The sequence below is a fragment of the Natrix helvetica genome, assembly GCF_964273705.1.
Source record: "Natrix helvetica genome assembly, chromosome: 2".
In the NCBI taxonomy this organism is placed as follows: Eukaryota; Metazoa; Chordata; class Lepidosauria; order Squamata; family Natricidae; genus Natrix; species Natrix helvetica.
Window position 1 is genome coordinate 161,307,798 of NC_138552.1, and position 14,094 is coordinate 161,321,891.

At 36.9% G+C, this 14,094-nt stretch overlaps 1 protein-coding gene across 2 annotated transcripts in view; it reads right to left on the minus strand.

Annotated features, from left to right (window-relative positions):
* The window catches only part of GCLC (glutamate-cysteine ligase catalytic subunit), a 33,561-nt gene extending 20,804 nt beyond the window's left edge, over nt 1–12,757 (minus strand). Inside the window, exons 1-4 of one of the 2 annotated variants that reach the window (XM_081944028.1) lie at nt 12,519–12,757; nt 11,887–11,988; nt 3,966–4,078; nt 2,789–2,971 (exon numbers count right to left, since the gene is read on the minus strand). In XM_081944028.1, coding sequence (XP_081800154.1) covers nt 2,789–2,971; nt 3,966–4,078; nt 11,887–11,988; nt 12,519–12,530 — 410 coding nt within the window. In that variant the 5' untranslated portion in view covers nt 12,531–12,757. Of the gene's footprint in view, nt 1–2,788; nt 2,972–3,965; nt 4,079–11,097; nt 11,758–11,886; nt 11,989–12,518 lie in introns of those variants that run through there. The other variant, XM_081944027.1, reaches the window with a different exon arrangement.
* Between the last annotated feature and the right edge of the window lie 1,337 nt (nt 12,758–14,094).

Genomic DNA, 14,094 nt, shown 5'->3' on the forward strand with positions numbered 1-14,094 from the left:
ACATTTTATCTAACCAATTAAAATAGGTTAGTTTTGTTTCTGCAAAAAAAAACCCTGATCCAAACAGGTAAGAAATTTACCAAATATGTTTCTAAGTAGAAAGAAATGTTCTAGTACAATGGTTCTCAATTTTCTCTTTACCACAGACCCCTTCTAAAGACCTTTTGTGGCCACAGACTATGGTCATAGTGACCGCAACAGTTTTCCAAAATGTTTGGAACATCCATATTTCTAGAAATGGGACTGTTCTGGTTGCGAATAGCTTTTGTTTTCACGCCAATAAGCCTGTATGCAGCATCGCGCTTGCATGAGTTATTTGGTGTTTTCTGTAGTGGCATTTGAATTTGAGTTGTGGACATTTTGACCGCAGATCTTTATTAACGTATTTTTTTTATGTCGGGACCATATTTTCTGCCAAATAGAGTGATTTGGTGATCCAAACTTCAAAGAAACTGTTCTATCATGGTCTGAAGAAGCAGAGAATAATCTGAGTGAAATGGACTTGGATTGCAACGAAAATTTTGTAATGGATGATGATGAAACTGTTGCTACTGCCGATTCTGACATCAGCAATGATGAAGCTCCAGATGAAATTGATGACCAGGTACAATCTATGTCGTCCAATAATTTATATGCCAAGGACAAATTCAAATGGTCTTCTGCACCTTTTGGAAGCAATAGATCCAGAATCACTAGTCACAATATTGTAGTGCAATTACCTGGACTATGGCCAGCAGCTTAAGTAGTCATTATGGCCTCATGTCTGTAATAACAGCCAAAAAAGTATGTCTATGGTTAAGGGTTAACTCAAGATTTAAATCATAACATTTCTCCAAGCGTTTGCAGGCTCCGTGACATCGCAGCCCCCCAGGGGTTTGTGGACCACAGGTTGAGAACCACTGTTCTAGTGCATTAAATGTATTAATGTATTAAGCATCACTCATTAAACTAAACTAAACTAAACATTAGGATGTATGGATCAATTCTAATAAAATTTGAAAAAAGGGAAGTTATTTGACATTTATATTCAAAGCACTGAATCAAGTTTATTCATTTTCCAAATTGATTGAAATCATCAAATCATTCGGCATCTGATTCAATCAAATCAACTCCAGATCAAATCTAAAAAATTGCTAAAATTAAAATTTACGTAATACTCCACTGAAGAATACTTTTTGTAAATAAATTTCATACCATCACACATGATGATTGCCATCAATTTTAATGAATTTAAAAGGAGGCTGACCAAACTCATGGAGGATTGTAGTATGAATGACTTTTAGTCTTGATGTTACTTGCTATTTCTACAACCACAGATAGCATGATTTGATTACTAGCTGCTAGGAACAAGTAGCAGAAAAAGTCAACTTCCTGTCTCTGAGTTTCCTAAACACATCTATCTAGTTGGACACAACATGGAATGCTGGAATATATACCCCGTGTGCACAATTAGGCAAGTCGTATTTTTGAGGATTAATTTTATTATTGAACAACTACAGTGCTCTCAGTCAATTCAAAATGTTAATAAACCTCAAACCTGAATATCTAAGAAAGTAAAAGTGAGATTTTGGCTTTCTTAGGAGAATATCTATGTGTGCACAATAATTGGGCAACTATTAGTGTGCAATTATTACGCAACCAAATGATATAGAAAAATTTCCCCATCTCATTCACTTATTTTAATCTGTTAAAGTAAAATAAATAAACAACTCAAAATTCACAAACATTTCTGATATTTTTTAAAAATTAATGACTAATGTAACTACCCTTCTTTTTAATAACAGTCATAAATCTTTCATTCGTGGTGTCTATCACTTTCTTGATCTGTTGACGATCAACTTTTTGTGCAGTAGCAACTACAGCCTTCCAGCCACAGTTCAGAGAAATGTAATGTTTTCCATTACCGTAAATCTCCTGTTTAAGAAGGGCCCACAAGTTCTCAATAGGGTCTAGATCAGGTGAGGAAGGGGCCCATGTCATTATTCTTTCATCTTTAAGACCTTTACTGGCAAGCCACACAGTGGAGTACTTTGATGCATGCAATGGAGCATTGTCCTGCATAAAAATCATGGTCTTCTTGAAAGTTGCAGAATTTTTCCTGTACCACTGCTTGAAGAAAGTGTCCTGTAAAAACTGGCAGTAACTTTGGGAGATGATTTTGAGTCTATCTTCAAACCGAAAAGGTCCAACTAGCTCATCTTTAATAATACCAGCCCATTCCAGTATCCCACATCAACCTTGCTGGTGTCTGGCTTTTAACAGGGAAATTCCAGGGTCCATTACAGTTATGCGTTGAGGACTATTTATTTTGTCATCAGCATGTTGCTCAGATGAAATAAAGTTCTTACACTGGAATGCAGTCTTTGCTTTTTGTGAAACAACAGTTTTCATTGAAGTGAAAAAAATATATTTTGGTTAGATGCATCCACAGAACATTTCTTCCAATAACTTTTTGATTTGCTTGGATCATTTTACTCATGAATAAATAAACAAGTGTAATACTTCAATTCATTTGCTTAATTGGATTCTCTTTATCTAATTTCAGGACTTGTGTGGAGAACAGATCATGTTTTAGGTTATATGTATGCAGAAATATTGAAAATTCAAACAGGTTCACAAACTTTTAAGCACTCCTGCAGATATAACTAAGTAGCAGTGGCTCTAAATGGGAAATATTTTATGGTGGATCTTCCTCTTTTTAAAATAGCTTTAATATTACAACTTTCTTCTGAGTCACGGCCATCTGAAACCACTATCTTTTCAAACTATTAGAAAAACAGAATCTAACCTTGGAAATGATGTGACAGTGCAAACAGCTTCATCTTTTTTTAGTACTGAAGCAGCTTCCTGGCGCCGCTTCCTCATGTTGTCCTGTACAGTGTTAAATTCAGACATTGTTCCTCCATATGGCTGCCCAGGAGTCCCTTCGATCATGTAGCTTCCATACTCTGGTCTCCATAATGTTGGATGGCTGAAAAATCAAATGAGAACTGAAAGTATTTTCTAGAACAAAGTATACTTACATAGCATGCAACTGTAATTTAGCTTTTAACTCTGAACCATGCAAACAAAGGCAAAAACCTTGATTTAGGATGAGGATGGATTAATCTAGTACCTTAATTTACTTACAACAGGGGTCCCCAACCTGTGGGCCGTTGGGGATTGCAACTAGGCTGTGGAAAAGGCTGCCAAGCACACACACCCACAGCCTCATTTGCGTGAGAAGTGGACGAGCAAGCATGTGTGCGCACACTCAATTTGCATGAGTGGCAGACATGCATGCACACCACTTATGTAAATGGAGCTATGCACATGCTGAAACATCCCCTCTCCCATCGTCAGTCCGCAAAGCCAGAAATGTTGGGGAGCTCTGGCTTAGAATGTATTTTATGATTATTAGGGATTCCAACTTTTTGGGAGAAAATATGCAATAGTATAAGTACATCAGCACTATATCATACATAATTATTTTTTAGGTCAACAAAACCAATGTAGATTTTTAAAACATAGCTGGCATAAAATGTGAATTGCATTTTGCCCATTCCTCAAATACAAAATTAAGCATTTTAATAATTAAATATTAATTAAATAATTAAATTAGAAACATGCCAATGTGTTGCTGCAAATTGTAAGCACTGATCTTTTAGGGTACATGCAAACAAGTATTTATGAAAATGCATTTCCCATTGTTTAGAAAATGAGAGCCAATTTGGTGAAGTGATTAAAGAAACTAGTTACAACTGAGGGACTGCAATTTTTGGCCTGCATTGGCTAGCTGGATAACTTTGGGCCCAGTCACTCATGGCAATGGCAAACTATTTCCAAAAACATTGCTGTAAAAACTTCATGGACCTGTCCAGGCAGAAGCCAAATGTGACTTGTAATAGACAGATAGATTAAAATACATGCCGATTAATAACCTGGCTAAATTTCAGCTTACATTTCTGTGAGCTGATGATACTTACTTTGGATTTATTCTTTCACCTTTTTCTTGTAAAGTATGAAGTACTTCTTCTCCAGTTAATGATAACTGCGCTCTCTTATTTTTATGGTCAAAAGCTACCAACATATATTCCACCTAAAAGGCAAGATAAATTCATAATTTTTAGCTCACAAAACAGAAAAACACTAAGTTCACAAATTGATGACCTGAGGAATTATAATTCTTAAAAGCAGACTTCATGGTAATGTTTTCTAAATGGGGATATTTAAAAATGCATACTTTTTTATTTTTGCATATCAAGCTGCCAATTTTTACAAGTCCATTTTGCCCACAATGTATCAGTAAAGTGTAATATTTACTCAGCAGTTGCACAGTGGTTTCTAGCTTCCTCAGCATGTTTTGATCAAGGATGAAAGCCTGTCTAAGCTTCTTTTACAATCCATTCTACTTAAATTTATCTCAAGATTTTGTTGTCACAAATTTTCACTTTTAAGACTGCAGCTACTCACAATATAGAAGGCAACTAAAGAGAATGTTAGAAAACTATAGCATCCAGTATTACAAACATAGCAAACATCCAAATGAAAATCCATTCTAGTACTTTTTGAATCAAAATAGTTTAAATGAGGCTATTAAAATGGTATGTATATTATATTTAACAATATAAAATGTCTTAGGAAATATAAACTCTATACCTTTCAGTACAATTTTATATCAAAGTAGCTGACTCAAACTGGTTTTTTTGCTGACTTCATGGGAATGACAAAGCTATATTTTTATCAAACTTTCCAACATGCAATTTATTTACAATGTGGTCCTTGCCCAGAATAACAGGACATTATTCTGTCCCAAATTGAACGAAACAGAATTTAGCTGTTATTCAAGTCTATTTTAGCAGCCACGTCGTCACCTTGCCCAAGTTCAAAACAGAAATGTATAAGTCACTTCTGGAAAATCAATAAAACTGCTCTGCGCACGGACAGAAGCGAAAAACAAGATAGCGCCACCTATGGCGCCGCTCAGAGAACTGGTTCGGAGGTGTACTAGGCATGGGTCGCTGCTGGTTCCAGCAACCCAGGCTACCAAACCACTACTGGTTCGGCCAAACTGGTCCAAACCAGTAGGAATCCACCACTGATACATTCACTAAGTTTCATTAGAATGCATAACATATATTTTGAATTTGAATAAGGGAAAATACTGGGGGGGGGGGGGGGAGGAGAGGAAAAAGCCAATTGGGGATGCCTGTTGATAAGGAAATTGACTACAAAAAACAGGTGACTTCCGACTTTTATCGGTGCAGACATAAACATAAAACAGAATTCATAATATCTGTAAATCTGCAAAAGTAGAATAAAATGAAAGATCTTAGAAACCCAACATTACTTTATTATTGGATAAAATACTAAAATACAGAACCACTGACTTCAAAGGAACTTTGTAAGACATTAAATCCAATTCCCTGATCAGTACAGGCATCTAAGTTAAAGCATTTCCAGGAAATCAGTGCTTAGCTGGAGGCATTCAACGAAGGAGAAAAGTCAGAATTTGAAATACATTTGTGTACTGATCATGAATATATAATTTATAAACATGTACACTTTTGCTGAAATTTGAAACATAGGAGGAAGTTAAAGAATGTATGATAAAGTGGGCCAAGAAGTTCGTTTATAATACAGATGTATACAGATGGAATGGAAAAACATGCGGTTAAAAGGATAGAACTTTACACTGTGTTATGATATAAAGAGATGTTTTTATAAAATGATGTTTTGTTGGCCCATGATGCCAGAAAAATTATCTGGAATGTATAGAGAAGCTTAAATCTATGCTGGAAATGTGAATAATATGAACGGATGTTTTATCATGCCTGGTAGACATGTAAAACACTAAAAAAAATGGATCCAGATAGATACTTTGATACAGAAGACTTAATTGAACCCAGAACTTTTCCTTTTAGAATGAATAAACAGAAAAATAAACCATGGAAGCTTATTTCAATGTATGATCATAGCAGTGAGATGACTATATGCAGAAAGATGGAAAGATTCAACACTATTCACTATAAAAGAATGGTTGGTGAAATTGACAAATATTGCTGAAATGGATAAATTAACTTTAAATATGAAATATAAATAAATGTCTTTGATTAGAGAAAATACATTATAATAAAAATAAAATTATATTTATTGGTGACTGGAATAGTCTTGTTGACTTTTTCCATAAAAATAAAAAAAGAATTTTTGACTTAGGGGTTTTGATGATTAGGCAGGATGGATTATAGAAAAAAGAGCAATACAATGCAACTTTACATTAACTATTGACTTTTTAAAATACAAATATTTCAGCAAACAATTTCTTAGGCAGCATTTCTGCAAAGATGATGCACAATCAACATTCTAATGTCAATAGACAATGTTTTGTCAACAGATACTACATATGAAGCAAGCCTCTAGGGCAATTTCAAAAAGACAAATAGAGCACAAATTCTAGTTAAATAAAGCTCTTACGTTTTCTTCAGATTGGCAGATAATGAGAGCAAAACTTGATTGTGGTATAGCAGTTAGTTCATCTTTTCAGCTTGCTGAAAGTTTGATTATGCAGTGTTTATCGGGATCCTTGGTGTGTTTATTGCATATAGTATCAATTTGTAGATCAGAGAGAGTACTACCAGCAAAAGATCCTAAAACTCCTCCCCCCCCCTTAGAATAGGTTTCACATTAAGCTTGAATTTCAGATTTCTAACACAATTTTGTCTTGTATTAAAAGGAAACATGATGTATCTTAATCTAGTAAAAGCTTATATACCGGAAGAGAAATCAGTAATCTTAATACCAAGAAATGGCATTGTTATATTTTCCCACAGTAAAGCACAGCAAACTAAGGATTGACAAAAGCAAAAATTTCAAGCATAACAAAGAAGAATTTTTTAAACTACAGATTGAATCTAATGATACCACTCAGATTATTATTCTACCAGTAAACCCATTTCATTATAGAAGAGTATTATAAAAAATATTATCTGTGTCATTTACTTGGATATGTATTAAAAAAGTGTAAGAACTTTAACAACATCTCTACATACAGTTTCAACAATCAAAGCTGATGATCTTTTATACTAGTGTAAATATATATATATGTATGTCCACCTATTTCCATAAATCTTAACATTTAACTCCAGGTTTCTTTCTTTCTTATTTATGATTTTTGTATATATCTGCATTTTCTTTTAAATAAAATAAAGCACAAAAAAAAATGAGGTTTTGGTATCTTAAAATCACAATATATGGTATGTTATACTAAAAAGCATTTATACACTCGACTTTTACAAGTTAAGTAAGCCCCTGTTATTTAAATACATTTTAATATCAGAAGGACCTAAGTCACACGTCTTTTAACAGAAGTTATAATTTGTACCAAGTACAACTTGAATGCTATTTATCAAAGGTAAAAAATATATTAAAAGCAAAATGTGTGTCAGTAGTTTATTTTTGTTTGGAAACTTAACTCATACTGCCCTACAGATTAAAATTTGTCTTTATAATTTTCTTATTTATTTTATTAAAATTTGATCCTGTCAGAATTAGAAACAAGTTTCAGTGGTTCACCTAGGTCTGCAATCCAATACACTTTCCTGGGGGCCAGCTCTACCAAAAACACTGGGGCCTGTTTCTGAATAACTAGGATGAATATAACCTGTAGAGACTTCAAATTCATCCCTAAGAAATTTTAACCTTCAATTGAGTGTATTTAGAATTTGGCAGAAATAAGCATAGGAAATTAGGAGACCTAGGCCACTTTTCTATCACAGAAGCTAAAAATATGATTATGCTCAAGTTAGTATTGATAGTTTTAACCAAGACATGTTCAATATTGTTAACTCTGATTACAAAAACTGATACATTTTTTATTTCTGTCCCCAGGCTAAAATACATGTTTTAACAATCTGAAAGAACTCTCTCTTGGTGAGGCAAGTTAGGATGTATATAAGAAATCTGTTCAAACATATCTCTTCAAAATTGCTCCTCCTGCAACCCGAGTAGCTAACGTCTGGAACTCTCCCTTGGCATTTAATTACAACTACCAGGCATGATCTGTAAAAATCTGGATAATCACTAGACATAAACAAAATGATAAATAAATCATTTAATGGTCATCAGTTTTTCAAATCTGATTTGGTAACACTAGCTTAATATTATATCTGAATTCCTAGGTCTCTTAATATACAAAAGTCATAAACTAGAGGGTTTTTTCCCTTGATACTTCATTTCTTAATAATCCAGGTTTGCTACAAGAGAAACAAGACAGATGTATTGCAGATGTATTTCATAGTTTGTTTTGTTCCAGGCAGGAAAACTAAGAGAAGCGATAAAATATGGTCACTATTTCTTATTCCTGGTGAGAATTTGCTATTTTCTAAAACTAATGTCTATGCATTTTATATATAACTTTTCAAGATTTTTTATTGGCAACTTGATTTCCTGGAATTGAAAATAAGTGTAGAAGAGCTATACAATTCTATACCTACAGCAAATGCAAAGCTATCGATCTTGATGAGCTATCGATCTAGCTGGCTGGTGGAGCTTATGCTTTGCAAATAGATGGTCAGAGATTCTGTTCCTGATATGTACAGATAATAAGAATATTTAAAAGAACTACTAGCAAGTAAGTTTATAGTAATAAGGTACGGGAATCAGTAACATAATGCATTTCCCCCTACTTTTTATGACAACATATCTATGAATGCAATCTACCTAAAATTGAACCCATCAATATTTATAAATGTGAGAGCTATAGTTTAATTACCTGATTTATCTTTGTTAACAAAATATTTACAGCTATTTTTTCAATGTAAAAACTTTTTACAGGCATTCATCTTCAGTGTTTGTGATGTACCATGCCCCTGGGCATCACAAGTCTGGAGTTGTCTTATGAAATCTGTTTATTACAATGCATAGAGCAATTATCATAGCTCTAATGTACAAAATTGTATGGATTATTTTTTAAAGTATACATAATCTAAATCCTTTGAAATGATTCTAAGATTTATTTCTGTAATACAATCTTGGAATATTTTCAGACTGATTGAGCTGTAAAAAATAAGCTTTCCTCAGTATTAGCACACAACATATATTTCAATTTCGGAGTTTGTAAATTGACAGTTAAGAATGTTTGAGGATGAAAGAAGAAAAGATCTCAAGAAAAAGAGTTTCGAAACTCCTCTTTGGTATCAATTTGGATAAAAGATTCAAGTAGGCTTTGATCAAAATTGTATTCAAAAGTCACTATCAAAGTGTATTGGTAATGCATCTGAAGGTTTCTCTTCAAGTCAGTACCTCTTTAAGAGAATTTGATGGGCCAAATTGTTATTTTCATATATTATGAGTATTATATATACGTAATTCAAGCCCAAAGTTTTCATTCTTAGAAAGCCTCATTTTCACAATGAAATAAATTCTTTGGACATAGAAAACTAATTATATACAAAAAAGATGTCAGTTCATGCTGTTATTTGTCTTAATCTATGCACAGTTCTAAGTTTTAGGTAAAAACTTTACAGAGAATTTAGAAATGGTTTACAGTTCAGCTTCAATTACATTGTCAAGCAATAAAGTCAATGACCAATTCAATTCATAATAAATGTTTTTTTTCTAGCTTTATTTATCTCAGTCATTTTCAATGGGAAATGTAGTTATTTATTTTTTTGCAAATCATATCAAAATTATTAATAAATTCCCTACTAATTTTTTTTGCAAAAAAAGAAAAAGCGGTTGAAAATTCCTTAAAACATATGAAACATGAAGAAATAATATGCTTTGCAGGTTGTCGATATCCTGCTTTCTGGATTAACTATGTTACATCACAGACTATCATTTGTCTGGGAACAAATGGCTTATACATTTCATAAATAAAACAAAATTGATGAATATATTCAATTCCAGAAAATTAACTGATTAAGAGAATTCTGAATACCACTTTTTTTCAAATAGTATCCTTCCCTGATCCAACTCAACTTTAATGTTTGATGCCTCAAGTAAGTACAGTAATGCAAATTGCTCTGAGAACATCCCCAGCTCTTGAGCAGTATATACCGTAAATGCTTTAAATTTAAAAAGTGAGACCAATACCCCAATAATCTGTTAAAATACTAATGGGTCTTCATTATAAGGCACATCTCTATCAAACACAGAACCTAGGTTATAGAGGCCTCAGACAAACAACTGTTTGACTTTCCTTACTATAGTAATACACAGCAAACTAACAGGACATTAATTGTTAATAGGATGGAGCTGTTAATAGGATGGAGCGCAATGAAACATAAATATAAAACTGCCTACAGATGAAGAGATTCATTCATCCATGCGCATCTGTAATCTGACCCTTCTGGTATCCAAACATACGGTTTATCCAAAGTAAAATTTCCAGTTACAGTTGCTACTATACTACTCACAAAAAAACGCAAGGTCTCTGCTTTAAGACAGTCTGATATTGGCAAGAACAAAGTAAAAGAGCAATGTATAACTGTTAAATAGTCATAAAAGACGGGAACCCATAAGCTATTGTTAATTGCTTTTTTTCTATGTAAGGAATTTTTCTAAGAATGCTGAAGATCAAACCAAGTCCGGGGCAAAAGCAATCGAAAACAGAATGGTGGATAACATTTACTTTCCTACCAGCTTCGGATTGTACAGTCTGTATGTATATGTATGTATGTGTATATATACTCATATACATATATACATACACACACATATATATATACACATAATGGTACAGAAAGGGGGGGGGGGATGCTGGCTTGTGAAACCAGCCTCAGGTAGGTCTGCGACAGGGAAGGGACTTGACGGCTGCCGGTCTTTTTCCTAACCTTCACACCTAAGCTCCGTTTAAGGAAATTCCGATTTAAATAAACTGATCGCTTCTCCACCCGACCCCCCCCCCCCCGCAGCCTCCTCCGTCACCTCCATTTCGCAAGGCGCAGAGCCAGAAGCCTTCTTCCAGCACCGACCTTCTACCTGAGAAGACGGGGGAATGGCGGCCTATCTCAATAGGGAGACTTTCCCAAGCGCAGCCGAAGGATCCCTCCATCAGCCAGGCCGGCTCTCCGAAGGGTCCCCCTTTCCCTTCTCCGGGTGGGTATGTAGGCCGCTCACCTCGTCGCCCCACTTGAGCACGTCCTTGTGTCTCACCCCGACGGCCCGGTAGATGTGCAGGAACTGCTGGATGCCGTGTTTGCGCACGTGCTCCGCGTGCCGCTGCGTCTTCTCCCAGCTGAGCGGAGAGCCTTGCGACAGAAGCCCCATGGCTCTGCCGGGGAGGAAGAAGAGGAGGCGCGAGGAGACCGCGAGAGGAGGCGCGCGGAAAAGGCAACCTGCTGCCGTGACAACTCCGAAGAGCAGCGCTCGGGCCAGGAGCCGCCGATCCCCCCCCCCCAAAAAAAAACCCAACCTACTTCAGGCGGCGGGAAACACGCAAGGAGAATCCACTCGCGGCTAGGCGTAGGGGGAGGGGAGAGGTGGCTGAGCAAAGGGAGGGGGGGAAAGGCGCTCCCGCCGCCTTCCCGAGCCTCCCGCTTTGCCAGCGGCCGGTACCGAACGAGAGACGAGGAGACCCTCCGCCTTGGCTTCGCACGCTCGGGTACTTTTAAGGGAAACCGGAGAAGGCTGGAGGCGCCGGCAGCCGCCTCTCCGCAGCTATGGTTCTGACCGTCCCAGGAGAGGAATCGCGTGACACGTGACCGAGGAGCAAGGGCGGAGAATAGGCGCTCTCTCTCGCGCGCGGTCGGTTTCTGGTTCGCGCGCGCCGAGGGGAAGGAAGAGGTGATAGGGACAGACGTCGCGTCATGCGGTGACTCAGCACTTTCTGGCTCCAGCTCCTCTCCCCCCCCCTCCCTCCCCCGTTTGGGTTCTTCTTTCTAACCGGCGTTGGGAGGTTGAGGTTACCTGTTCTCGGGTTTTTGCCGGACGCTCTTCTGGGTTTTCTCTAACACCCCCTCCACACAAATACACACTCGGTCGGCCAATTTCAAAGAAGGCAGGGATGGTCATAATAATAAGTTTGAATTTATTAGCCGCTCCCTTTCCAAGTAGGACTCGGGGCGGCGTACAATGGGGCATATAAAACACAGAAAATATATAAAAACACATAGGCATACATACAGAACATACATACAGATACACAAACACGGACTCGAACTCGGAGGAGGTAGACAATTTACATCATATAGACAGTTAAAAAACCCGCATTAAGATACCCCAATTATAAAAACCCCATATAGAATTAAAATTTAACGTTTAAAATACAATTTAAAACCAGTTAGGAGGAATAAGAATAATTACGATTGAGCCAGGCCAGATAATTGAAAGAGGTGGGTCTTCAGCTGTACACGGAAGGAGCGGAGATCGGAAGTAATCCTGATGTCACGGGGGAGGTCATTCCACAGGGCTGGGCCCACCACAGAGAAGGCTCTGCTCCTGGGTGTCGCCCCCCGGCACTGTTTGGCGGACGGCACCCGGAGAAGTCCCTCTCTGTGTGAGCGAATTGGTCGTAGGGATGTGTGAGGCAGGATGCGTACCATAAGTACCATTGTTCTTTCTAAATGTGGACCATCGAGAATAGCATCAGCGGGAAGATCTGCAAATAGAAACAGAACGGCTGTGGGGAAAGAAAGGCAGCGCCAATGGTCATCGGCGGCTTGGGAGCAATCCCAAAGCAACTGGTGCACCGCTTGAACACCTTCTATATTCACACATTCACCATCAGTCAACTGCAAAAGGCAGCTTTACTTGGTACATCCTGTGACGATGATGCCTGTAACACCATCAAACATCCACATCTGCCTATCCCAGGTCCTCAGCCAATTTATAATACAATACAATACAATACAATACAATAGTAGAGTTGGAAGGGACCTTGGAGGTCTTCTAGTCCAACCCCCTGCCTAGGCAGGAAATCCTATACGGTTATCCAAATTTATCCAAATAGGTAATCCAAAGGGGTAATTTTATTTTCAAATAGACCCCAGTCTTTTTAAGGCTAGATTCAACCCCACCCCAAACGTTGAAGCTATATTTTACAGCCATCTGTAATAAAGGTCCCACATTACAAAGCCTTTTTAAAGATTTCATTTATATTCTTTTTCCCCACCTCCCTTAAATGTAAAAAGTCTCTTGACAAGACCATTTGGAGAGGATTTCCCTTTTTTTTTCCAAATAAAAAAAAGCAAAACGTGGGAAAGGTAGTTCTACCCTCCCTTTTCCTTCATGACCCTTTGTATAATTATAAACAAGATCAGATTCCTAGATCAGATTGTGAATGATGGTAACTAGGTTAGGTAACTTGGAAATTCCAATTACCTGTATTCTCGAAATACAACCCCACCCTGCCTCTCTCTCTCTCTTCTGTGAAGGAATTATTTAAATTGTGACAGTCTTTTTCAAATAATTTCCTTAAGAGGATCCAAAATAAATAATGCATCTAAGTAAACAACAAATTGCTGGCAAAAGGATGGGAAATATATGCTTCAAAACAGACAATACACAAAGATCCTTCAACATTACCCGAGAATATCAGCACAAAATGAAAACTATAAAGGGTGCTGTACTAGAATAAATTCATACTTTTGCAAATTGGTAGTGTGCTTCTGTGTGTGATTAACCAGATGCATTAAAAATAATGGTTGATTGCCAAACAACAGGTCTCCGTGGAGCTTGTAAACAAATAGTTTACCTACCACTTGGGTGAAGGGAATATCATTTCATGTTTGCATAAGGTATAGGTGCAGGTGCACATTCACACCAAGTATCTTACGGTAGAGTTGCTTGCTGCTTCTATAGCTCCACAAGAGTTCATATTCTCCTGATTAAACTGGAGATCAGACATACTGTTAGATAATGAACAGAGTGATGTGGGGTACTGTGAGATTTTGGAGGAAGCTATGTGGGGCATGTAGCTTTTCCTGTGTTCCTAAAGTTTCCCCATCACTAGTAGTGAATTGCAGTACAAGTGGCAATCAAGTGTTGGTATTTAAAGGGGGTTGAACCTATTCTAAATATATAAAATAGTTCATGATTAGGCTTTTTACTGGGACAAAAAAAATCCATTTGATCTTGACTGAAGAAATATGACTCCTCAGCTGTAGAATGGAGCAG